A 24,131-nucleotide genomic window follows, 5' to 3' on the forward strand; every position below is an offset into this window, starting at 1 on the left:
GTTAGCAAACAATGTTGATACCCTTGTCAGAGGCACCATACTTAAACATATGGTACGTTAGTTAATGCTCTAATTAATTAGACCCTACTGAGCTACACCAATAAATCTCAAGGTCTTTGAGAGGCAATAGTCTTACAAAAAAAAAACAATCAAGAGTTGCTACTCATATCAGATTTACCCTCCTGAAGTAAGACCTTCAAATCGCAAGGTTAGCAGCAATGGAATCAATCGTGACACCTTTTGATGAGGCATTTGTCTCTAATAAACTACATACAAGTTCTAATTTATCAATTAGAACCTAATTTGCTACAGCTATCAAATCTCAATGTTGGGAGCAATGGAATAACTTATGATACCCTTTGTGGAGGCACCAATCTCTAACAAACAGTACACAAGTTCATGCTCTAATTAATTAGAACCTCCTTAACTAGACCCCCAAAACTCAAGGATAGCAACGATGGAGTAGATATTGATAGCCTCTGAGAGGCAACCTTCTCCACCAAAAATAGTATGCCAGTTGCTGCTCCTTTCAGGTACAACAATCTGAGCTTGGACTCTCAAATTAAAAGGTAAGCATAAATGGAAGGACTCATGTCATGCTCCAAAAAATAGTACACAAGTAAGTGTTCTAGTCATTTACCAGCTCTTCAGCTAGAAACCCTTAATCTTAACGTCAGCAACAACTGAATGAAACTTGATGCCCTTTGAAAGGCAACAGTATTCTCAAAAATGGTACAATAGTTGCTGCTCCTGTGAGACACACATCTTGAGATTGCTTCTTAATGTCAGAAGCTCTTTAGAAACCCAAAATTATGAAGAACAGAATGGATGTTTATACCCAGCATATGGCACAGGAGTAGTAGTACTATACAACTAAAACTCTCTAACTCTCTAACTACAACCCCCAAATCTAAAAGTCAGATTTTATGTAGTAAACCTTCAAGCTCTCACCCATATCCAAGGATTTCTGTGCTGTGAAGATGAGTATCAGCTCCAAGGGTGTAGGTGTGAAGATCTGTCAGAGACTGTTGCAACAGTAACTATTGGTGACTTCTGTGACATCACAACGTGGTCTCTCTTTGACATTCTTGCTCCAGTCGCAAAGTATAGCATGTTGAACATATTATTAATCTGATAATTACAAAAACAAATAGTTATTTAGATATTTTTTAACAAGCACATTATTTCTATTGTCTATTAGGGTGGAGAAGGTTTTTGATCAATTTTTTAGTTGCATTAGTCTCCAAGAAATGATACACTAATTGCTGCTCTAATCAATTAGGACCTCCTTAGCTAAAACACCCAAAGCCCAAGGCCAGCAGAAATGAAAATGATCTTGAAACCCTTTGCAGAGTCACCAGTCTCCGGCAAATGGTACACGAGATGTGGTTCTAATCATGAGGACCCTCCTTAGCTAGAACCCCCAAATTTCAAGGCCAGCAACAATGAAATAGATCTAGATACAATTCCCAGTCTATAACAAATGTTACAGGAGTTGCTTGGCTAATCCATGAGAAGCTCTTTAGAAGCCCAAAATTATGAAGAATAGAATGGATGTTCATAACCTTTGTTGAGACACGAGGCTTCAGCAAATGGCACAGGAGTAGTAGTACTATACAACTAAAACCTCTCTAACTACAACCCCCAAATCTAAAAGTCAGATTTTAAGTAGTAAACCTCCAAGCTCTCACCCATATCCAAGGATTTCTGTGCTGTGAAGATGAGTATCAGCTCCAAGGGTGTAGGTGTGAAGATCTGTCAGAGACTGAGATGTGACTGAGCACAAACAGAATGTTGCAGCAGTTACTAGTGGTGACTACTGTGACATCACAATGTGTCTCTCTATGACATTCCTGTTCCATGCTGGCACCCAAGTCTAGTTATAACCTCCTTAGTTAGAACCACCAAACCTAATGGTTTTTGATCCATTTTGTAGCTGCATTAGTCTCCATGAAATGGTACACTAATTGCTGCTCTAATCAATTAGGACCTCCTTAGCTAGAACACCCAAAGCTCGTGGGCAGCAGAAATGAAAATGATCTTGGAACCCTTTGCAGAGTCACCAGTCTCCGGCAAATGGTACACGAGATGTGGTTCTAATCATGTGGACCCTCCTTAGCTAGAACCCCCAAATTTCAAGGTCAGCAACAATGGAATAGATCTAGATACAATTCCCAGTCTATAACAAATGTTACATGAGTCGCTTGGTTAATCCATCAAAAGCTTTAGAAGTCGAAAATTATGAAGAACAGAATGGATCTTCATACCCTTTGTTGAGACACGAGGCTTCAGCAAATGGCACAGGAGTAGTAGTACTATACAACTAAAACCTCTCTAACTACAACCCCCAAATCTAAAAGTCAGATTTTAAGTAGTAAACCTCCAAGCTCTCACCCATATCCAAGGATTTCTGTGCTGGGATGACGAGTATCAGCTCCAAGGGTGTAGGTGTGAAGATCTGTCAGAGACTGAGATGTGACTGAGCACAAACAGAATGTTGCAGCAGTTACTAGGGGTGACTAGTGTGACATCACAACGTGATCTCCCTTTGACTTTCTTGCTCCAGTTGCAAAGTATAGCATGTTGAACATTTTATTGATCTTATAATTACGAAAACAAACAGTTATTTAGATATTTTTTAACAATCACATTATTTCTATTGTCTATTAGGGTGCAGTCCCCAAATACTGTTTTTTCTTTCTATCTTACATATTTTTGATATCCATCAAACTAAATCCTTTTATACACTCAATAAAAATGTAAATTGTGTGAACTGTATCCACTATTCCCTCTTGTGGATTTAGAGCGCAACAAAATAAAGCTCATCAAAACTTCTTAGAATTTGGTACTGTTCCTTTACCACCCCTACATAAAAGGTGGAGGGCTGTTTGGGGGTCTCTGGTGGTCAAGGATGGTCAATCATTCAGGAGGGGTGATAAAAGCTCATGGTTCATCCTAACCCAGGGCAAGCAGACCCAAGTCACATCACGATGTCACTAACAACAAATAACCAACTGTCTGCTTTTTACTTACAGCAAATAAAATAATTGTATATGATGTTTTACTTAAGAGAACTCATAGACGTTTTCCTTCAAGCAGCCAATCAGTTGCTCAAAACAAATCCGCATGCGCATAGGGGGGGGTTTATGAAAGCCACGCCGGTGCTGAAGCTGGATAGGGAGACGCATTTGGCCGAGCACACCTCTTGCACTGAAAATAACTGCTGGGCAGGGAAAGGGCAGATACATATGGGGTGATTCTGCTAATGCATCTAAAAGGGGACACTATGACAAATTAAGTGCACCCCGCAGGTTTCATACACATTAACCCCTTCAATCCCCTATAGACGTACCGGGACGTCCAAAAAACGCCTATTAAGAAACCCCTATGGACGACCCGGTACGTCCAGACCTTCTTGCAGCGCCAGGGACACATCCCTGCCGCTGCACGGGAGATCAGGCTGTCGTTTGACAGCCTGGACTCCCCACTGACAGCAGAAGCCGGCATTGCCGGCTTTCTGCTGTCCGATCTCCTGTAACAGCTTCCGGTTGCGATCTCTGTGAGGACCTGCATAGAGATCACAGTGTGATCGGTGCAGGGGGATTGCGGGGAGGGGAGTGAGAAACCATCTCTCTCGCTCCCCCTCCCGTCCTGAAACAGAAAAGCTGAAAAAAAAAACACGTTAATTCATTATTTAAAATAATATTAAAAAATTAAAATAATAATATAAATAATACTAAAAAAAAATTATAATGTGAGCTGTGATGTCATTGTGACATCACTGGCATGTTCAGGAGGTCCCTAGGAGGACCTCTAACCATTTCTGTGTATAAGCTTGAATATAAAAGAATTACAAGGACCAAGTGAGATACTTTACTGAATGGGCAGTAGATAAATGGAACAGCCTCCCATCAGAAGTGGTAGATATTAATACATTGAAGGGATTTAAGCATGCACGGCATAAAGGTCATGATTCTCAGACAAGACCAACGACTGATTAAATTCTGAGTCTCTACATCAGGAATAATGTACAGGCTAGATGGGCTGAAAAGCGTTGATTTTGAAAAACCGAAAAATCCGTTAAGAATAATCTGGCATTTATATGTATATTATGTATGTATGTATATATATATATATATATATATATATATATATATATATATATATATATACATATTCTCCCAGAGTGCACTGTATACATACATGTTCCTGTAACACCTGCACATGTTTGGCTTCCCCACACACATGTAAACAGCCTGCGCCTGCCCCCCTCCTCATTGCAGCCCTTATGAAACCAAAAACATGGGCTGTTTCACAACAAGGGAGGGCAGCCCAGAGACAGCCAATGGGAGGCCACCCCTGGGTCACGTGAGCACACACTTTATGTAATGTTGCCGCACATGTTCTGTCAGGGGCTCTTTGTGCTTCTTCTTCTTCCCACTTTGTCTCTGCTGGAGTCCGGATCCGCTCCGTGCCAAGCGGGGTCTGCCCGCCCATCCATAAGGATCTAACCTCGTCAGAAGAGGAGCTCCGTGACATCTCTTCTCCCCACCTATAGGACTCTGATCAGCTGCTCGCTGTCACTGATGCCGGGGCAAGGACTCCCCTCATCAGCTGCTGTGCGGAGGAGGTTATAGACTTTGTATAATATGAGCCTCTGATTACCCGCCCTGTGCTGTTTTATGTTCTCGGCTTTATTGTTCTTGGGTGGAGAGTTACCCTCCTGTGACCCATGGATGTCTTTAACTGCCCCTCCTGCCAGCAGGCCCTCTGGGACCCTGTAACTGTAAGATGCGGCCACTCTTTCTGCAAAAGGTGCTTGCGGGGGCCAGCAGTGGACAGGTGCCACGTTTGCAAGCAGAAGCTGAAGACCAGGGGTGCCCAGGAGCTGAAATGTAACACCCTTTTATGCAACTTGCTGGAGAAGTGCCTGCAGAGCGAAACCAGACTGAACAGGGTGAGAAGCGACCTGCGCGATCTGCTCTCACTCCAGGACCACGAAGAGGCAGCAAAAGTGGCCTCCAGAGGAGTTGCGATGGGTGAGCTTCTGTAGGAGGTGACATGGGGGGCATTTAAATGTCTATATGTGATCCTCATGATGATATAAGAGTAGATCATATATCACATTATATATGATCATTGCTATTATATACCGGGATTAACTCTTCCATAGCCAGCGTGTATTGAGTTTTTGTAATAGTGTGGACTGTGATCATTATCAATGCGTTTCTGTATTTTAATGGCCTATTGTAGTATTATTATTATTTATTGTTGTATATACCGCCATCGTACTCCGTATCCGTGGAGAACCCTGTATATGCTGCCCAAATGATGTATCCAATGAACATTAAGGACTTTACGCTGGTGGCAGCATGTTAAGCGCCCGCCGCCGTCGCAGAGGACGCCATCCTGAGATTGGAACCTAAAAACCTTTTTTGTTATATAAAGTATTTTTTTCTGGTGGTTGATCTGTGCCCTCCTAAGATTAGATTGGGCTTAGAGGGTCTTTCAGGTATTGAAATGTCTGCCCAGAGCCCAGCAATGCATTAAAGTGCAGAACCTTCTTAGATGGAGAGGGGGAAAGACGGAGGTAGAGGCGCATGTCCAAGACTGGACTCATCTCTGATAGCCTCAGGTCAGTTGATGTAAGGAGCCTCCACCAGGCCTTGTGAACCATCAGACGTGACATCAGTGCCTGTTAGGCGTACCTTGGAGAGCTTCCTTAGTCAGCTGACACTGAGACTCTTTAGGTATTAACACTTTATTAGCACGTCAAGAAGATTCTTTGGAGTGATTCGCCAAATTGCTCCAATATCTGCCCGAATGGAAGCCATGACTTGCCATTTTTTTAAAGATACGCTTAACTGAGTCACCTGCATTCAAGCAGGGATATCAACCATAACATATTGGTATCAAAAGCACCAGGTAGGGGTCTTATGTATGATCACAGCAGTGTAGAATAGGACAGAGTCCGTTCCAGACCGGGTGATCTGGAGATTTTGCTCCTTCGTCCGGAGACGCTGATATTTGGGCAACAAACCGTGGACTCCGGGTCAAAGCCTAAGAGTTCCCAGCTAGGCTCTTACGAGAATTATGGAGCTCACGTATTTTTTGGTGCAAAATTGTACGTTTGGGTGGGAGAGGGAAAGTTCCTTCTCTCTCACCCTGCTCTGCGGACGCTGACGTATTTAGATTTACGTATGTTTGCCATGTTGACATCATAGCTACCTGGGGAGTAGGAGGTACATAAACCAGTTCTGGGCGGATCGGGGAGCACCTGTGAACGCTGTGTGTCTGCTTATGACACGGCTGGAGTAATAAGCAGCATTTAACGTTAAGTAATTGGCGTGATCTTTAACCTGAGCGCTGTTGGTAGCTATTGAATACTTCAAAGCAGTCTGGTGACACTTTCCCGAACATCCAAGAGGGAGTCGCTGGGGTCTGTCTATTAAACGCATATAGTGCTACATGTAGTATGGGAGATCAGACCTACTTCCACATACTGACATCATTTTCTGGGTGACAGATGGTGCCCTCCTGTGGCACCTGGACCCAGAGCCGGAGCTAGCTCCTTTTGAACCCGAGGCAAGAATGGAAAATTGTGCCCCCCAGCTATTTTTTTTCTACAGAGGTTGTCTTATTTACACTGCCCTTACACACACCTGTCCATAAACACACAAATACACATACATGTTGCCTTTACACACACCTGTCCATTATCATGCATTTACGTATACACTGCCCTTATACACAACTGCCCATAAACACACATATATGCATACGCTGCCCTTATACACAACTGTCCATAAACACAGATACACATACACTGCCCTTACACAAAACTGCCCATAAACACACATATACGCATACACTGACCTTACACACAACTGCCCATAAACACACACATACAAATACACTGCCCTTACATGTGACTGCCCTTGCACACACCTGCCCATTAATACGCATATACACATATACACACACACCAGCTTACAAACATACAAATACCTGCACTGCCCTTACACACACACACACACTGTCCATACACATACCAGCTTACATATATACACATACACTGCCTTTACACACACCTGTTCATAAGCACACAAACACGCTGCCTTTACACACAACTGCCTTTACACACACATACACACACACCAGCTTACAAACATACAAATACCTACACTGCCCTTACATACACACACACACCTGCCCATTAACACATGTATACACATACACTGCCCTCACACTCCTCTGCCTTTACACACACACCAGCTTACAAACACACAAATACCTACACTGCCCATACACACACACACACACACATGCTGCCCATACACACATGCTGCCCATACACACACACACACGCTGCCCATACACACACACACTTCCCACACACGCACGTTGCCCATGCACACACACACGCTGCCCATACACACACACGCTGCCCATACACACACACACCGCCCATACACACACACCGCCCATACACACACACACACTGCCCATACACACACACTGCCCATACACACACACACGCAGCCCATACACACACTGCCCTTACAGCTGCGGTGGGAGCTCAAGGTGTGACACTCCAGGCCTCTGCTTGACGTCATATCCCGGCGCTCTGCATCATTTGCCGTCGCATAGTGGTTAGGGAGTGCCTCACTCGCCTCACCCTTGCTACAGCCCTTCCTGGACAAGGAGAATGCCATAAAATATGGTGTCCTCCAATGAAAGTAGGTCCCAATGTAATGTAAGAAAATGCCCGCAAGTAGGTCTGACCCCCCCACACTAGGGGCCACAAAAAAGACCCTTAATGCCTGGACATACACAGAAGAACTCTACATTGGCATTGAGAACATTCGGACCGGCAGCTGTGTTGCTGAGACGGCTTTTTATGATCAGGCAGCTCTTTACCGGTCTGGAATAATAGGTTGAGTGAAAATGGCAAAGCACTTAATATCCTCTCTAAAATGTACATATCTTATTTTCCTGTAGCTCCTGAGGATGTTCCCTTGAGAATACTCCGTTCCCAAATTTATTTGGCTTTAAAGCAATACCCAGAGGCTCTACGGGAAGCAGAGGTGATATGCAATTTACAGAAACACAATCCAGAGGTGAGTCTATTACGGCTTAAGCTACCATTGGCAGAAGGAGGGGGACTCACTGAAATACACGGGCGTTTATTTAACCGCGGGATTGTATTTTCTGTGTTTTATTCCTTCCGTAAACACAGGTGCAAATTTAGTCGAGTACCCAGCCTAACGGCAGGAATCTATTCATCTCACGAACTAACTTCTAAATGTTTGCCGCTGGGATTTCTTGCAGTGACAGTTATGTGAAACCAGTCAGTCCTGTTTAGATGATTCCATTACTAGAAGTTATAGAGAGTTATTCAGCAGCGTATTTCTTTCTGTGGCTTATTATGGATGTGTAGCGTGGGAACCACATGCAATGGAGACTGTGTGGGTTTGGCACCGTCCTCCATAGCGTAAGTCGGGCAGTCAGAGATCTCCTTTGTTACTGGCCTACACCGTGTGATAGGTGGTTTGGTGTAGAACCCTGCGCGGGACTGCTTTTTTAATCCCGCTTACGCTGATTTTTTGCCCAATCCTGCCCGCAATGTGGGTGTTCCACTCCCGCCACATTTGTGGCCAATCATGCCCACCTCCTTACCTGAACTGCAGATTTCCCGCGCAGTCCCGCAAGGCTGCCCTCGAGTTGCTCCCTCACAGCGTCTCTTCTTGCGGAGCAAGAGAGGAGACACTGTAAGGGAGCAGCGAGAAGGCAGCCTTGCAGGACTGCGGGGGATTACCGGGACCCGCAGGTACAGTGCCTGACCGCCCGCTCCCGCCCGCAACCCCAGCAAGACTGCCCGCCCCCGCAAGTATTTTGGCGGGACCCACCTCCCAATGCAGTCCTCTAGTTTGGTGGACAAGGGGCTTTTGACCCCCTGAACATGAAGCCCTACGCTAGGTCGGTCTAGCCAAGTATATGCCACTGGTGTTGTGTACAAACATTGTTGTGGAAGGGTTGAATAATCTTATCACCATAGCGACCAATAGACTTTGCCAGTCAGCAGAAACATTCTGGTGCAGCGTGGTAAATCTTGTGCAGTCCACATAGCAACCAATGGAATGGTCTTGTCAGCAAGAACATACCATTGTTTGTTAGTGTGTTAAGATCACTTACTAATCTTTCTACAAACGTATATAGCCTTAGATTATGATTTTTCAGGATTAGTTATTGCTACAGAACTCTTTTACTCTTACTCGGTAAACCAACTTATCTGCACATTTATAGAACCCCATAGAACAGACATCCTGTCAGACTATTGGGTGCTAATTGTGCAGCACTGCAGAATATGGTGGTGCTATATATATATATATATATATATATATATATTTATTTATATATATTTATTTATATATATTATAATATTTAATATGTTGTTCAATTGAAAGTCAACAATGTGACTCCTGGTCTTACAGAAGCATATGACTTAGAATAAACTGATGTGATGTGAGCCCTCTAGTGGTTATAAACTGTAATTACACATTCAGCAGGTACATACAGGAACAATACTAAACACAGCTACATAAAAAATACAGAATACTGAAGCATAACATTTTAACCTTATAAACACATTGGTTCAGTGTAAATCACACTTATTTTATATTTCAGTCATTTTTACCATTAGTGAGTAAATACCTTGTGTAGAATTTATAGTATAGGAGACTGACTTTATAGGCATAAAGTATAGGAAACTAGTTTAAAAAAAAACTAGTTTTTCAACATCAAGCCTTCATTTTATATACAAGAAATTTTATATTTCAAGGAAATAATCATACCGTGGACAGAGCAGATAAGAAGAGGTCACTTAACAAACGTAATAGCTTTTTTTGGCAAGAGAGGGTTACAATAAGTATTTTACTGGTAATAATATTTTAAAAACTGTTGATTGTTTTGACAATTTGGCATGTGTTCAAATTTGTTGTTGTTATTATTATATTATCTGGATCCATACAATAAGGGATATCAGGAAAGGATGAGTATTGGTGTTTTCTTTCATCCTTACTATGTAATTCTGAACGGCTTATTTATTACTAGCCTTTTTTTGAGCCATGTATCTGGGGGAGAAAGCATTGGGGTGTTAAAATGCGCAGTGATTACTATCTTCTAGGTGATGAATATCAGCCACTTTTAACGGTTTCACCTATGTACCTGTTTCAGCTTTGTGTCACTAAGAATGCATAAACTGATCTAATAATGTATGTGTATATATATATATATATATATATATGTATATGTATATGTGTGTGTTTTGAACAGGGTTTCTACAGAAAAGGAATAGCTCTGAACCATATGGGAGAAAAGAAGGCGGCTCTGGCCCAGTTCCATTACTGCCTGGTGTTAAATCCACAGTTCTCTGCAGCCCAAAGCGAAACTGAGCAGGTGACGAAAACATCCTCGCTCTATGCTAATAGAAGCTGTGACTCTTACCTTGCCGTACCTAGTCTAAAAGGTGTTCTGGTCAACATTCTTCTAGCTTAGCCGTAGCTTAGCCGTAGCTTAGCCATAATGGACTACATACATTGGGAATTAAACAATTATATTGCCATAGCAACAATTAATAATAATTATTATTATTATTCAAGAATTATTTCAAAACTGTATGTATATTTAGTTACAAAAGTACCGTATTGGCCCGAATATAGGCCGCACTTTTTTCCCCCACTTTAAGTCTTTAAAGTGGGGGTGCGGCCTATATTCGGGGTCTAGTGCCGGGCAGGCTGCGGGGTTTGGATACAGATCCCCCACAGCGGTGCAGGGGACCTGCATCCTACTGTCTGATACGCTCAGACAGCCTCCCCTGCCGGCACTTTCCACGGGGGGAGTACCGGCACGGGAGGTTGTCTAAGCGCATCGTCCGAACGTCCGCACGATGCATTTTACACACACACCCCCCCGACTTACCAGAGCAGACTCCCGGGTGTCTTGCAGGGCCGGCGGAAGACATCTACGCAATACGCGTATACAACTTCCGGTGCCGGCACTTCCGCTGAGTGCCGACACCGGGAGTTGTATACACGATGTGCATAGATGTCCCCCTCCGGCCCCGCTCTGCTCTGGTAAGTCGGGGGGGGGAGAGGACAGAGTGGCAGCATATCTCGGGGGGGGAGGACAGAGTGGCAGCATATCTTGGGGGGGGAGTACAGCGTGGCAGCATATCTTGGGGGGGGAGGACAGAGTGGCAGCATATCTCGGGGGGGAGAGGACAGAGTGGCAGCATATCTCGGGGGAGGGGAGAGGACAGAGTGGCAGCATGTGTTTTGGTGCTTTTTTTAAAGAAAAAACTTTTTCTTTAAAAAAGCACCAAACTTTTAGGGTGCGGCCTATATACGGGGGCGGCCTATATCCGAGCCAATACGGTATATTGAGTAGAGTACGTTGAATATCGACACATGTAACGTTTAATGTAATTATGTTGTAGGCGCAACATATTAAACACTGGCTGAATTTTCCTCCATATAGCTGCTTGAAGATCTTGGTTTTCCGGTGCCTTCATCTCCTGAAGAGCTGTTAGACGAGGTCTCTCATTACTTGAAGTCGTCCAGTCCAGACGCCGCTACCCTCATAGCTCCTCTAAAAGCTGCATCCATTGATTCATGTGACACAATAGCGAATGTGAAGGTAACGTTACGTTTTGGTATGATTGGGATATAGCCATTGAAATACTGCAGGTTTACCTTACCAGGAGACATACGAAAATCATAAACAGTAGGAACCAAATTCATAACTTACCTCTGGCTCAGGGGGCATAAGATTGAAATGTTGAGATAAATCTGAAGTCATCAATACAATGTGAGCCAGGAGAAAGAGTCAGAGCAAGATAGAAAAAAGAAGCATATAAATCCGTAAACAATTAACATTAATCACATTATCATTTATTTATAGAGTTCCAGCAACTCCAAAGTACAATTAAAATAAGAGAGTAAAAATTATCAATGAGATTAAAAACTACAATACCATTAACACATGTAAAGACATACTGCTATAGAAGAAGTAAAGGACCCTACTCTTGGCTAACAATCTATTAAGAGGTTGAGGGTAAGGGACTGCTTGGACGAAGATGATTGTAGTAAGGGTGGTGTGAAGAACTGGTTGAAAACAGAGGTTTTTAATGAGCGTTTACATTTGGAATAAAAAGGAGAAGTCTGACAGAACGATGTAGGGAATAGGTACAACATGTGTGGAGTTGGAGCATTTGGTAACAATTTGGAGATGAGGGCAGAGAAATAGGAGTTATTAAGAACTCGATAGATAAAGGGCCACAGTTTAGTTACATAGGGTATGGAGAGCTAGTGGAGGGACTGACACAGTGCGACAGCTAATGATATGGTAGGGACCCTTTTCCAAAATTACTAATACTCATTGTACCCTGATCAAAAGAGATAACTCCAGTAAACACAAAATGCAGTTTTTAAATGAAGATTTTATGTATGGATGGAAAAAAGCTATCCAACCCTACCTGGCCGTATGTGAAAAAGTAATTGCCCCTCACTAAATCAACTAATTAACAGAACTGAATAGATAATTGGGTTCAATTTCACTAAAAACACCAAGACATGATTACTGCCAGTCCTGCTGAATCTAAATATCAATTAAATAGAATGTTTTTTGCAAAGTGAAGTAGGCTTGAAGGCCTCAAAAAGCAGCACATGATGCCACGATCTGAAGAAACTCAAGAACAGAGAAGAAACAAAGTCATTGACATCTATCAGTCTGGAAATCATCCAAAGTAATTTCCAAGGCTCTGGGACTCCAGCAAAGCACCGTGAGAGCCATTATCTACAAATGGAGAAAACGTGGAACAGCGGTGAACCTTCACAGGAGTGGCCGGCCGACCAAAATTCCTCCAAGAGCGCATCGCCGACTCATACAGGAGGTTACAAAAGGACCCAGACTAACGTGTAAAGAACTGCCGGCCTCACTTTTTGCCTCTCAGTGTTCACGGTTCCACAATAAGAGACTGCAAAAAATTGCATCCGTGGAAGAGATGCAGGGCAAAAACCACTGCTGACCAAAAAGAACACAAAGGCTTGGCTCACATTTGCCAAAATACATCTTGATGATCCGCAAGACTTTTGGGATAATATTTTTGAATGACATGGGTCCTGTTACATCTGAAGTAAATCTTAACATAGCATTCCATAACAAGAACATCATACCATACATCATACCACGGTGGTGGTAGTGTGGTGGTCTGGGCCGCTTTGCTGTTTCAGGACCTGGGCGACTTCCCATAATTGATGACGCCATGAATTTTGCTCTCTACCAGAAAATCCTGAAGGAGACTGTCCAGCCATCAGTTTGTGACCTAAAGCACAAGCGCAGTTGGTTATGCAGCAGGACCATGATCCGAAGCACATAAGCAAGTCCACCTCTTAATGGCTCAAAATAAACAAAATGAAGGTTCGGTGCTACCAAGTCAAAGTCCTGACTTAAATCCGTAGGTAATGCTCGAAAACCTTCCAATGTGGCTGAATTAAAACAACTCTGCCAAGAAGAGTCACCAAAGTTCCTCCAGCGATGTTTGATTGCAGTTGTTGCGCCAAGGATGGCAACCAGTAATGGCATTATTTTTTCACGTGAGTGATATAGGTTTTGATGAACTCTTTACCTTCAATAAATGAAATAATCATTTAAAAGCTGCATTTTGTGTTTACTCACATTGTTTTATATTAAAACTAATTTGGTGATCTTAAATATGACAAATAATCAGAAAGGTAATCACTTTTTTCGAGCACTGTACGTTGTCCTTTGGATTTCTTCAAATAAACCCAACTTGGAAGTGAGATCTGTTCTATATTTGAAACCATTTGCTTTTTTTTTTTCATTATTCTGTAGCTTGAAGATGATGAAGAGATAAAAAATCCACCTGATCTTCCAGAGAAAAAAACAACATCCTCCTTGAGCCAAAATCAAAGGAAACGTAAGGAACCCGAAGACCAAAGTCCCCCAGCCAAGGACAGAATAAGTAAGCATTTAAAATTAAAAGGTTAGTAGTAAGATGAGAATTAGAAAATTAATTTCTCTATTTGACCACCCTGATTATAAGATGACCCCCCAAAATGTGAATATTAAGGAAAGAAAGAAAAAGCCCCAATATAAGGCTACCCTATAGGAAAAATATTTTGCTAGTAAATATTCATTCACATGCAAACGATATTTTTTTCATATTTATTTTGGAATTTTTTTATTGGGTTTTCAAAGAGAAAAAAAAACAAAAACAAGAAAACCAGGGTACAACATAATAAGAAACAAGTTGCATTGCAAAGTGACACAGTACCCCAGTAACGTCCCCCAAATGACCATCAAAACTATGATGGAGAAATGTTTTACCTGCTGTAAGGACCTCTAACCATGGAAACTGTTCGGCCCAAATCCATGGACAGCTCAGTTGGCGTCGAAACACCATCCCCAAGTATGACGCTGTAGCTGAGTGACAACGTAGGTAAACTATTGGCGCGTTCATTGTTGTTAATGTCTTTGACAGATAATCCAGGGGAAGAAGAAAACATGACATGTGTGAAGTCGACCACTTCATTGCGGGACCTCATCAGCCTCTCTGACCTTGAGTGTTCTTTGTGCATTAGGTGAGTAGTCCAAAAATCAATGTACAAAACAAAATAACATTTTAAATCCAGGGTTCAATACTAAAATTTACAAGACAGCTAGGGCAATTTTGTAATCTAGTAAGTAGTTTTTCTCACTAAAGTATACCGTATAACTGTGGCAGGGCTGGACTGAGGGTGACTAAGCGGCTCTGGCACTTTAAGGCCAGTGGCCACCCTGCTGCACCTTTATACTGTTTTAGAATTCATCCTTGTGTATCCAACCAGCAGCCACACACTGCAAGACCTTATCTGCCACCAAAGTGTCATTATCGTTAGTTATGTGGCCCTGTCAGCCACCCAGAGTTCAGAAATTACTTCAGCCAAGCAGGTACAGCACGTCATCCATATTTCCATGATGCGAGGAGAAGAAACACAAAAGGGTAGATCTGCTAAACAAGATTACCTTTAAGACACGCTGCACCACCTTAATAATTTGTGGATCATATGAAATTGCTGGACACCTCCTATTCCTGTAAAAGCATGTTAGTTCTTAGGTCAGGAACATAACCCTATTTATATCATTTCTACCTAACTATTAGAAGATGCATCAGTTCAATTTTCCTTTCCTGAAACCAAACCTGGTGTAAGTGTGAGAGTTCCCTGAATGGCTCTCAAAGTGATCTGCATTATGAATCTGGTTGTCTTATTTATAAGGGTTGCTAACATATGAGTCGGTTATCCTCAGTGCCAATGAAAGTGTTAAAGGTGGAATAGCTGATGGAGATACCTTTTAATAAAGTGAGTCTGCATTTGGAAGCTTTTCAGTCTATTTAGAGAAACAGTCAGTGGGATTCTGAAAGATTCAAATGTTTCCCTGGAAACTTGAGGCTTTTCATTGTTGCTAGAAACACAGTCGGAATCCACAGAAAGTGGGAAACCATGGGGAACGTGCCCTTTTGTACGGCCGTCTCGCACCTCGGAATGTGACACAAAACAATTATGGTCACCGAGTTCTTGACTTAACCTTAGAAATGTTTGCAGATACACAGTATCTCACAAAAGTGAGTACACCCCTCACATTTTTGTAAATATTTTATTATATCTTTTCATGCGACAACACTGAAGAAATGACACTCTGCTACAATGTAAAGTAGTGAGTGCACAGCCTGTATAACAGTGTAAATTTGCTGTACCCTCAAAATAACTCAACACACAGCCATTAATATCTAAACCTTGACAACAAAAGTACACCCCTAAGTGGACATAACCAAATTGGGCCCAAAGTGTCAATATTTTGTGTGGCCACCATTATTTTCCAGCACTGCCTTAACCCTCTTGGGCAAAGAGTTCACCAGAGCTTCACAGGTTGCCACTGGAGTCCTCTTCCACTCCTCCATGACCACATCAGGGAGCTGGTGGATGTCAGAGACCTTGCGCTCCCCCACCTTCCATTTGAGGACGCCCCACAGATGCTCAATAGGGTTTAGGTCTGGAGACATGCTTGGCCAGTCCATCACTTTTACCCTCAGTTTCCTTAGCAAGGCAGTGGTCGTCTTGGAGGTGTGTGTGGGGTCGTTATCAGGTTTGAATACTGCACTGCTGCCCAGTCTCTGGGAGGGGATCATGCTCTGCTTCAGTCACAGTACATGTTGGCATTCATGGTTCCCTCAATGAACTGTAGCTCCCCAGTGCCGGCAGCACTCATGCAGGCCCAGACCATGACACTTCAACCACCATGCTTGACTGTAGGCAAGACACACTTTGTCTTTGTACTCCTCACCTTTTTGCCGCCACACACGCTTGACACCATCTGAACCAAATAAGTTTATCTTGGTCTCATTGGACCACAGCACATGGTTCCAGTAATCCATGTCCTTAGTCTGCTTGTCTTCAGAAAACTGTTTGCGGGCTTTCTTGTTCATCATCTTTAGAAGAGGCCTCCTTCTGGGACGACAGCCATGCAGACCAATTTGATGCAGTGTGCGGTGTATGGTCTGAGCACTAACAGGCTGACCCTCCACAACCTCTGGATATGACACTGAGCACGTGCACTCAACTTCTTTGGTCGACCATGGCGAGGCCTGTTCTGAGTGGAACCTGTCCTGTGAAACCGCTGTATGGTTTTGCCTACCGTGCTGCAGCTCAATTTCAGGGTCTTGGCAATCTTCTTATAGCGTAGGCCATCTTTATGTAGAGCAACAATTCCTTTTTTCAGATCCTCAGAGAGTTCTTTGCCATGAGGTGCCATCTTTAACTTCCAGTGACCAGTATGAGAGAGTGTGAGAGCGATAACACCAAATTTAACACACCTGCTCCCCATTCACACCTGAGACCTTGTAACACTAACACCGGGGAGGGGAAATGGCTAATTGGGCCCAATTTGGACATTTCCGTTTAGGGGTGTACTCGCTTTTGTTGCCAAGGTGTTAGGCATGAATGGCTGTGTGTTGTTATTTTGAGGGGACAGCATACACTGTTATACAGGCTGTACACTCACTACTTACATTGTAACAAAGTGTTATTTCTTCAGTGTTATCACATGAAAAGATATAATAAAATATTTACAAACATGTGAGGGGTGTACTCACTTTTGTAAGATACTGTAAATGTATGACTGGGTCTTTCTTACAACAGCAGAGTGATTTCCAGGTAGGCATCATAGGGATTATCTTTTAAAGACCAAAAATAACCCAGAGCTAAATTGATCCAACTACCATCAGCTAGGTGAAAATCTAACAATGTAATTACTTTAGTGTTTTCTTCCCATTTTCCAACCATGTTGCCACCAGGATATACCTGAGATGATAATACTCTGGCTATTACCATTAATGTCTAACACCTTGTCTGCGTTACATTCAGGCATCAAACGCAGAACTGGAATAAAGGAAAAGACTTGAATGTAAAGCAGACATTGCTTGCTTTTTCAAATCACATCAATTCAACTCTTTTGAGCGGACGTGATGCAATTGTTGTTTTTTCCGAGTGCAAATGCTAGTCAGCAGTAGTGAATCTGTGAGTTGGTCATTCTTTAGTGCATAAACCTCATTAGCTTTTATTTTTCCGTTGCAGAATGTTCCTGGAGCCCGTCACCACACCTTGCGGGCACACCTTCTGCAGAGAATGTTTGGAGCGCTGTATGGATCACCGGCCTTATTGCCCCCTTTGCAAACAAAGCCTCCGGGAGGTATGAATGACTACTAGTCTAGCTTGTTGCTAAAATGCTCAAACTTTGATAGACGCTACACTTATTTTAGGACATACTGCATGTTGATGTTTTTTGATGTGCTGTTTGGGCACATGGACCTGTCACCTGAAAAAAAGAACCTTATGTTAATTATTAAAGGGACAGTTAGGTATAACTTAAAGAAGCATCATTCCAAATACTGAATTCCCTTACTGTTCCCACAAATAATTATTTTATTAAGTAAATGCCTTATAGGTTGTTGCAAAAGAAACTGAAAAAGCTTCTTAAAAGCTACTGTTTGTATGTATTTGGTTAAACCTTTGGGTGAAAGAATGAAAAGACAGATTGGCTAAGGTGTATTTGTGTGTCATTCTAGCTTCTTTTAATGTGTTTTGTTTTTTGTTTTTTTTTTACTAACCATGCCTATGTGAATTGATATCTTGCTTATTTCAGTACTTGAGGGTTGGCTCCTACCCAGTCACTGCCCTTCTTCAGGACCTCATGTCAAGAATATTTCCTTCAGAGATGGCAGACCGGAAAGAACTTCATCTCACAGAGATTGCTGAGCTGTCTAAGTATGTCATCGTTCAGTTGGCTACTTGTCAGTACAGCCGAGTGGCCCCAGCCACCTTGCCCTCCCTAGCAAAATGCATACTAGCACACGCACCCACTATTATACACACTAACATTAACACATTCACTCAAGAATAGTACTCATTCGATGGGCTTACTGAGAGGTCATGTGCTAGTGACTTGGTGGGATCCAGGGCAAAAAAACTTGTAAGCGATGCCTTCTGCCCTGGTGGAAAAGGATATGATAATTGACAAAAAAAAAACTAGTACCACTGCTACCTTGTCTGGTGGGCAACATCATAGTAAAGCGTGGGGGGCGTTTGGGACTGTGGCAGATGAATGCACTGCAGGGTGGGAGTTCTGTCGTAAGGTAGTGAGCCAGGTAATGTGAAAAGACATCTCACTAATTCTGGGAGGAATCAACACGCCACAGTGCAGCTTTGCTTCAGCGGGGAAACAGGCAACAACCGCAATCCCACAAGAGCTGCCGCCGGCATCAGCTGCCAGAGCTAAGAGTGTGGTGAGGCCTCAGCCTTCTCAAAGAGTGTGATTCGTTTCCAGAGATGGGTGGGGCAGGAACATCCATCAACCTACCCTTGAACACTTTGGGGCTTTCCATCCAAAGGGACATCCATGTTTGAGAGGGAGCCCTTTAAGAATACTACCTTGAAGGTCCTTTTTTAATCTTACTCTCTAAATCCCTAAAATTATCTTCTAGGACACTCCATCTTCCTCTTACTATGTCATTGGTGCCAATGTGCACCAAGACAGCTGGATCCTCACCAGCCCCTCCCAATAATCTATCCACTCTGTCCGCAACATGCCGAACCCGGGCATCCGGGAGACAGCAAACCATGCGGGAGCTGTGATCAGAGCCACAGATTACCCTGTCTGTTTTCGTAATTATATAATCCCCTACCACCACAACCTGCCTTGGCTTCCCTTCCTTCCGGATCCCCTGCACATTGGATGAGCTGCTCTCCCGGCTGGTAAGGAGAACAGCTTTTTCTAGAAATCCCACCTCTGAGTCTGTCTCCCCAACGTGCTCACTTAAATGGGCAAATACGTTGGGATGGAGAAACTCTGGACTGGCTTCCCTCTTCCTCTTCTCTCCCCCCACTGCAATCACCTCTTACTTTCACCCAGTTATGTGCCTGACTCCCTTCTGACCGATCTCCTCCCTCATTGCTAGGGGCACCATCTAAACTCAGCTCATTGAGCAAGAGACTCCTCTCAAGATTGCCAATCTCTCTCAGTGTTTCAATGTGCCTCTTCAGAGCTCCAACCTCAGCTTCCAGAGAGGCCAATTGTTCACACTTGCCACAGCGATACGGACCCAGGAACTGCTGTTCCAAGCATGCATACTTATGACATGATATGCACTGAGTGAGAACTCCAAGCTTGCTCATACTTTATGGAGGGACGTGCGTATTTACAGAATTTAAACAATATCTAGCTTACCTTACTTTCTCTTTACAACTCAACTGATGTGGGTCACTTACAGAAAGCAAGTCACATAAACAATGCAAGCCCCTTACTATGAGCTTAACCTTGAGTGAGTGGTCTCTAGAGAGTTAGCGGCTTGCAAAACAATCCATTTTACGTTTGGATACAAATGTCCTGAAAATCTCATTACGCTGAACATTTAATAGTATAAGTTACCTGTTCCATGTTACATTTAAAACATGTATACTTAAAAAAAATAAAATAGTCTATGGACCTGGAAGAACAAATAAAAAATGTGTATGTGCAGATATTAGTATAGATACGTGATAATTAAAGCAAAGTTTAATCGTGATGTCTGAGGTAATTACTTGTCTGCTGACATATGCACAGAGTAGGCGGAACGAGATTTTTCTGCTGATGTTGGATAATTAAAATTGTCTAATCTAATAATTTATACAAAATCCATCACCACCGTCCCAGTGACATACGCATAAATATAAAGTTTGCAAATTTGGTGGAAATTTGTAATGGATTTGTAAATATAATCCCACAAACAAGTTAAATGAATTTGTAAACTAAGCTAGTACCTTTTCCTGCACGCTTTTGGGGAAATGTTTGTGGGAAATTTGGGGCAGCCACCATTATGTTTTGATTTCAGTTTTCATGCATATATTGATTTATGAAGTTAGATGTTTTTGGGATGTAACATACAAATACCATTTTGTCTTCCCATAGCCTGGTCAGGAACGTACCGATATTTGTTTGCACGATGGCCTTCCCCGACATGCCCTGCCCGTTGCATGTCTTTGAACCACGTTACCGTCTTATGATGCGACGTTGCCTTGAGACTGGAACCAAGAGCTTTGGCATGTGTATCTACGAAAGCGGAAAAAGGTACTGATTGTTTAACAACCGCTGAACGATCTTTTGAAGTCCGTGTTAACTACTTTGTCTACTTTTTTAATCTACACTCATTTAAGCAATGGTGACCTAAATACTTATAATCTCCCTGATTTTACTCCTCTACTGTTTGTCCCTTCCTAGTTTTGCCGACTACGGCTGCATGTTAGAGATCTTGAATCTGGATTATCTACCAGATGGGCGCTCACTGGTGGAGACTATTGGGAGGAGACGTTTCCGAGTACTAAAGAGAGGGCAGTTGGATGGGTACCACACTGCAGAGGTAGAATATCTAGTGGACAAAAGACTGGAAGGTGAAGAACGGCAAGAAGTTGAACGTCTACATGATATGGTCTATCAGCAACTTGAGGAATGCTTTTCCCAACACCACCGTGTCTTTTTGCCTCATCGTACTCTACCTCCCAAAGACGAAAATATGCAGGTTAGTTAAATGGAACGTCATGTGAGATTAATCAGAGAATTTTAAAAACATAGAAGCAGAGCCTGATGGTAGATAAGAACCATTTAGCCATCTAGTCTGCCCATTATCCTGAGGTAGAGACTCAGATCTTGATCAGGCCTTGGTCTTGTCTTGGATATAGGATAGATTTCTGCCTATCCCATTCATGTTGTAATTCCCACACTGGATTAGCCTCTACAATTTCTGATCAGAGGCTGTTTGATTTATCTATCAACCTCTTAATTATTGGAAATCAAACCTAGGCGAATACTTAACCGACTGTGATAACTCATTATCCAGAACACTTTTCTAGATTCTGAAGGAGAAAAAGAAATCCAAGCATATTAAAATCTGAATACAGGGATACATTATTCCACATTAGCATCTATTAAACCTACATGGGTTGGACAGAAGGTCCATCTTGACCGTAACACAAGGCCAGGCAAAAATGGAAGACTAGACTATGGATATTACCTGCGGTAACATTATTTGTTTTGTATCATTGTTGTAGACGTGAACTCGGTAGCGGCAGGGTTAATGGCAGCCGTGTGTGTAGGTAGTGCTCCTTGCAGCATCTCTCTCTGAGGACATACTGCCGTCTCTCTCCCCACTTATACTGGTGGGTTTGGAAGTGAGATTAATGCTTCTATCCATTAAGAGCCGCCAGGTGCTTCTCGAAAATGTTCTTGGCACTAAAATAGCATATTTAAAGACCCCAATGGGACTATTCCCTAAATAGAAGATCGTAAGCTGCTGCCTTTTATTTTTTAATGATCTGGGAAGAGAAGGAGAATACATGTATATACTTCATACTCTTTTTTTTAACACAGTGCACAACACCGTTCCTCTATAAAACAAGGGCTCGCCATATCTCGCGGCTGAGGTCTCTTACCATAGGTGGGACCTGCTGGGTCTGGGTCTTTCATGTATGGTTTTTAACAGCTAGGATCTCACGGATATGTTACAGAGGCTACACAATAAAATGGTGATAAGCTACACAAACCTAACATTTTAGTTGTGTGGCCTGGCATCCCCTTGTGAGTTCTAAGCTAAAACTCTGAAAAACTGTGTTCTCTCAACATCGGAAACACCATTAAAAATAATGGGAAAAGACACCCAGACTCTACGCGTGTTTTGTTGAGGTTCTCTGAGAGAACTTGTCTAAAATAAGTGATCATTATATATGCTTTTCCTTTTTTTGTTTTGTACAAAGTATTTTAATGCAGAACCTGCAAGGCTCATGAACAGCCAATGAACTGTGGGGTTACTGAGGCAAGTTACTGATGCTGAAATGTAATGGTTTCTTTGCATAATGCATTTTTGAGATTACCTTAGATGGGTAATTGGATCAGCCCTGTTTCCGGCAGTATGCAGTATCTAAAAAAAAGAAGACTTAAGATTTAAACACTGTGTTAGTAAGATATCGTAGTGTAAATCTGTTATCTTACTGGCTTTACCCTGAAAACATAACTTGTTACCATTTCTACTTTTTTTGCAGGCATCTCCAGATGGTCCATTCTGGTGCTGGTGGCTTCTGTCTATTTTACCGCTAGACCCAAACTACCAGCTGATGATCTTTTCCATGACGTCCTTGAAGGACAGGCTTTTACAGCTGAGACAGATTCTGTCTGTGTTCCAGAGCCGGTCATAGTGCGATCAATAATTGCTGGTAATTGTCCTGTAAAAAAACAAAACAAAATCATGAAGCACAAACACAGAGACATACATTTTTAGGTCTCTTTAGATAAGGAAACGGGAGGAGCACAAGCTGTTTTAATGTGTTCTTGCCCTAATTCACACCTCCCAATTTTTTACAACCAGTGTATTTAAGATGATGATTTTCAAAAGAAATCAAGCAAAAAAACATTAACCTGTTTCTACGGGAAGGAGACAGTAACTCACAATGACGTTTATTGCCGTCCATTGGAAAGATACTTTTGCCTCAATCCCCAAATTTTTAATTCCAGCATTCTTACTATTAAGCAAGTTTAAGTATCGTAACAGAAATGATCATGGGGCTAGTGATATATTGGGAAATTTCTCCTTTTTTGCGTATCTTTTATTGGCAAAGTGTGTGCATTTTGATGGTAGAAAGATGTTTCTTGAGTTAAATTAGACTTCATGAACCTGATTTTCAGCAGACCACCAGGTCAAGTTTTTGCAACAATTATATGGAGTGCTGTGTTAATCTTTGTTGCTGCTCCTAGGCCTAAACCGCCAGCCGCCCCATTCCCCACCAATATGCTTCTTCTGACCGCTTCTCCCCCGGACCTGCCACTCAAGGCCTAGTCAGCCGAGGCCAGAATTGGCCAATGTATATGAGCTAAACCTCGTGGACTATAAACGCAGAGCATTCTAGCCTTTGGAAGGCTGTGATGTTGCATTTCGTGGGGCCAAGTTTCTCCTCCTGGAAACACAGAGCCATTTTGGTGTAAGGAGATAAAACCTCTATAATCAACCATATGTTACCTCTGGCTTGGCACAAGCCCAATAAAAAGATTCCCCTACAAATCTACGTTTTAGAGGAAGTGTTGATGCCGTACAGGCCTAGCATAATGCCAGCATCATCCACTCCAGCAAATCCCTCACTCACTTCGAGTGTTCACCAACAATCTCCTGCTTTTATTCATTCTCCATCCACATGCCATCCATACCCCATCCTGGAAGCCTTTCATTGCATTTTATGTGAAAAGGAAGGGTGCCTTAAGTTTCTGGTGCACTCAATGGCTGAGCATAATGGGCATTTTAGTCCATAGGGCGCCAGCTGAGTAAAATGCCAGCTCCAGTCCTGTCTGGCTTTGGGAAGGCCCAGGCTTCCCTGAGCAAGATCAGCGTGGTGGTGGTGAACTCCACAACTGGACTGCCAGACGTTGCCTATCCCTTCCTTCAGCTGCCTTCAGTGGATGTTTATTCCTTATATACGCATCATGTTTCTAATGCTGCT

The 24,131-nt window shown here is 42.6% G+C and overlaps 1 protein-coding gene across 2 annotated transcripts; it reads left to right on the forward strand.

Moving 5' to 3' along the window:
- The first annotated feature begins 4,439 nt into the window (after positions 1–4,439).
- LOC128490466 (LON peptidase N-terminal domain and RING finger protein 1-like) lies at positions 4,440–22,860 on the forward strand. 2 transcript variants are annotated; one of them, XM_053462353.1, is made up of 11 exons: positions 4,440–5,039; positions 8,002–8,120; positions 10,336–10,458; positions 11,539–11,697; positions 13,915–14,065; positions 14,564–14,663; positions 17,694–17,808; positions 18,262–18,383; positions 20,563–20,721; positions 20,872–21,169; positions 22,686–22,860. In XM_053462353.1, exons 1-11 carry the CDS (start codon positions 4,733–4,735, stop codon positions 22,836–22,838), a joined length of 1,806 nt encoding a protein of 601 aa, XP_053318328.1. In that variant the 5' UTR covers positions 4,440–4,732; the 3' UTR covers positions 22,839–22,860. The 2 variants fall into 2 exon arrangements, with proteins under 2 accessions (XP_053318328.1, XP_053318329.1); XM_053462354.1 differs by having other exon boundaries at positions 13,915–14,044.
- The last annotated feature ends 1,271 nt before the right edge of the window (positions 22,861–24,131 follow it).

This window comes from Spea bombifrons, chromosome 4 (genome assembly GCF_027358695.1).
Source record: "Spea bombifrons isolate aSpeBom1 chromosome 4, aSpeBom1.2.pri, whole genome shotgun sequence".
Classification (NCBI taxonomy): domain Eukaryota; kingdom Metazoa; phylum Chordata; class Amphibia; order Anura; family Pelobatidae; genus Spea; species Spea bombifrons.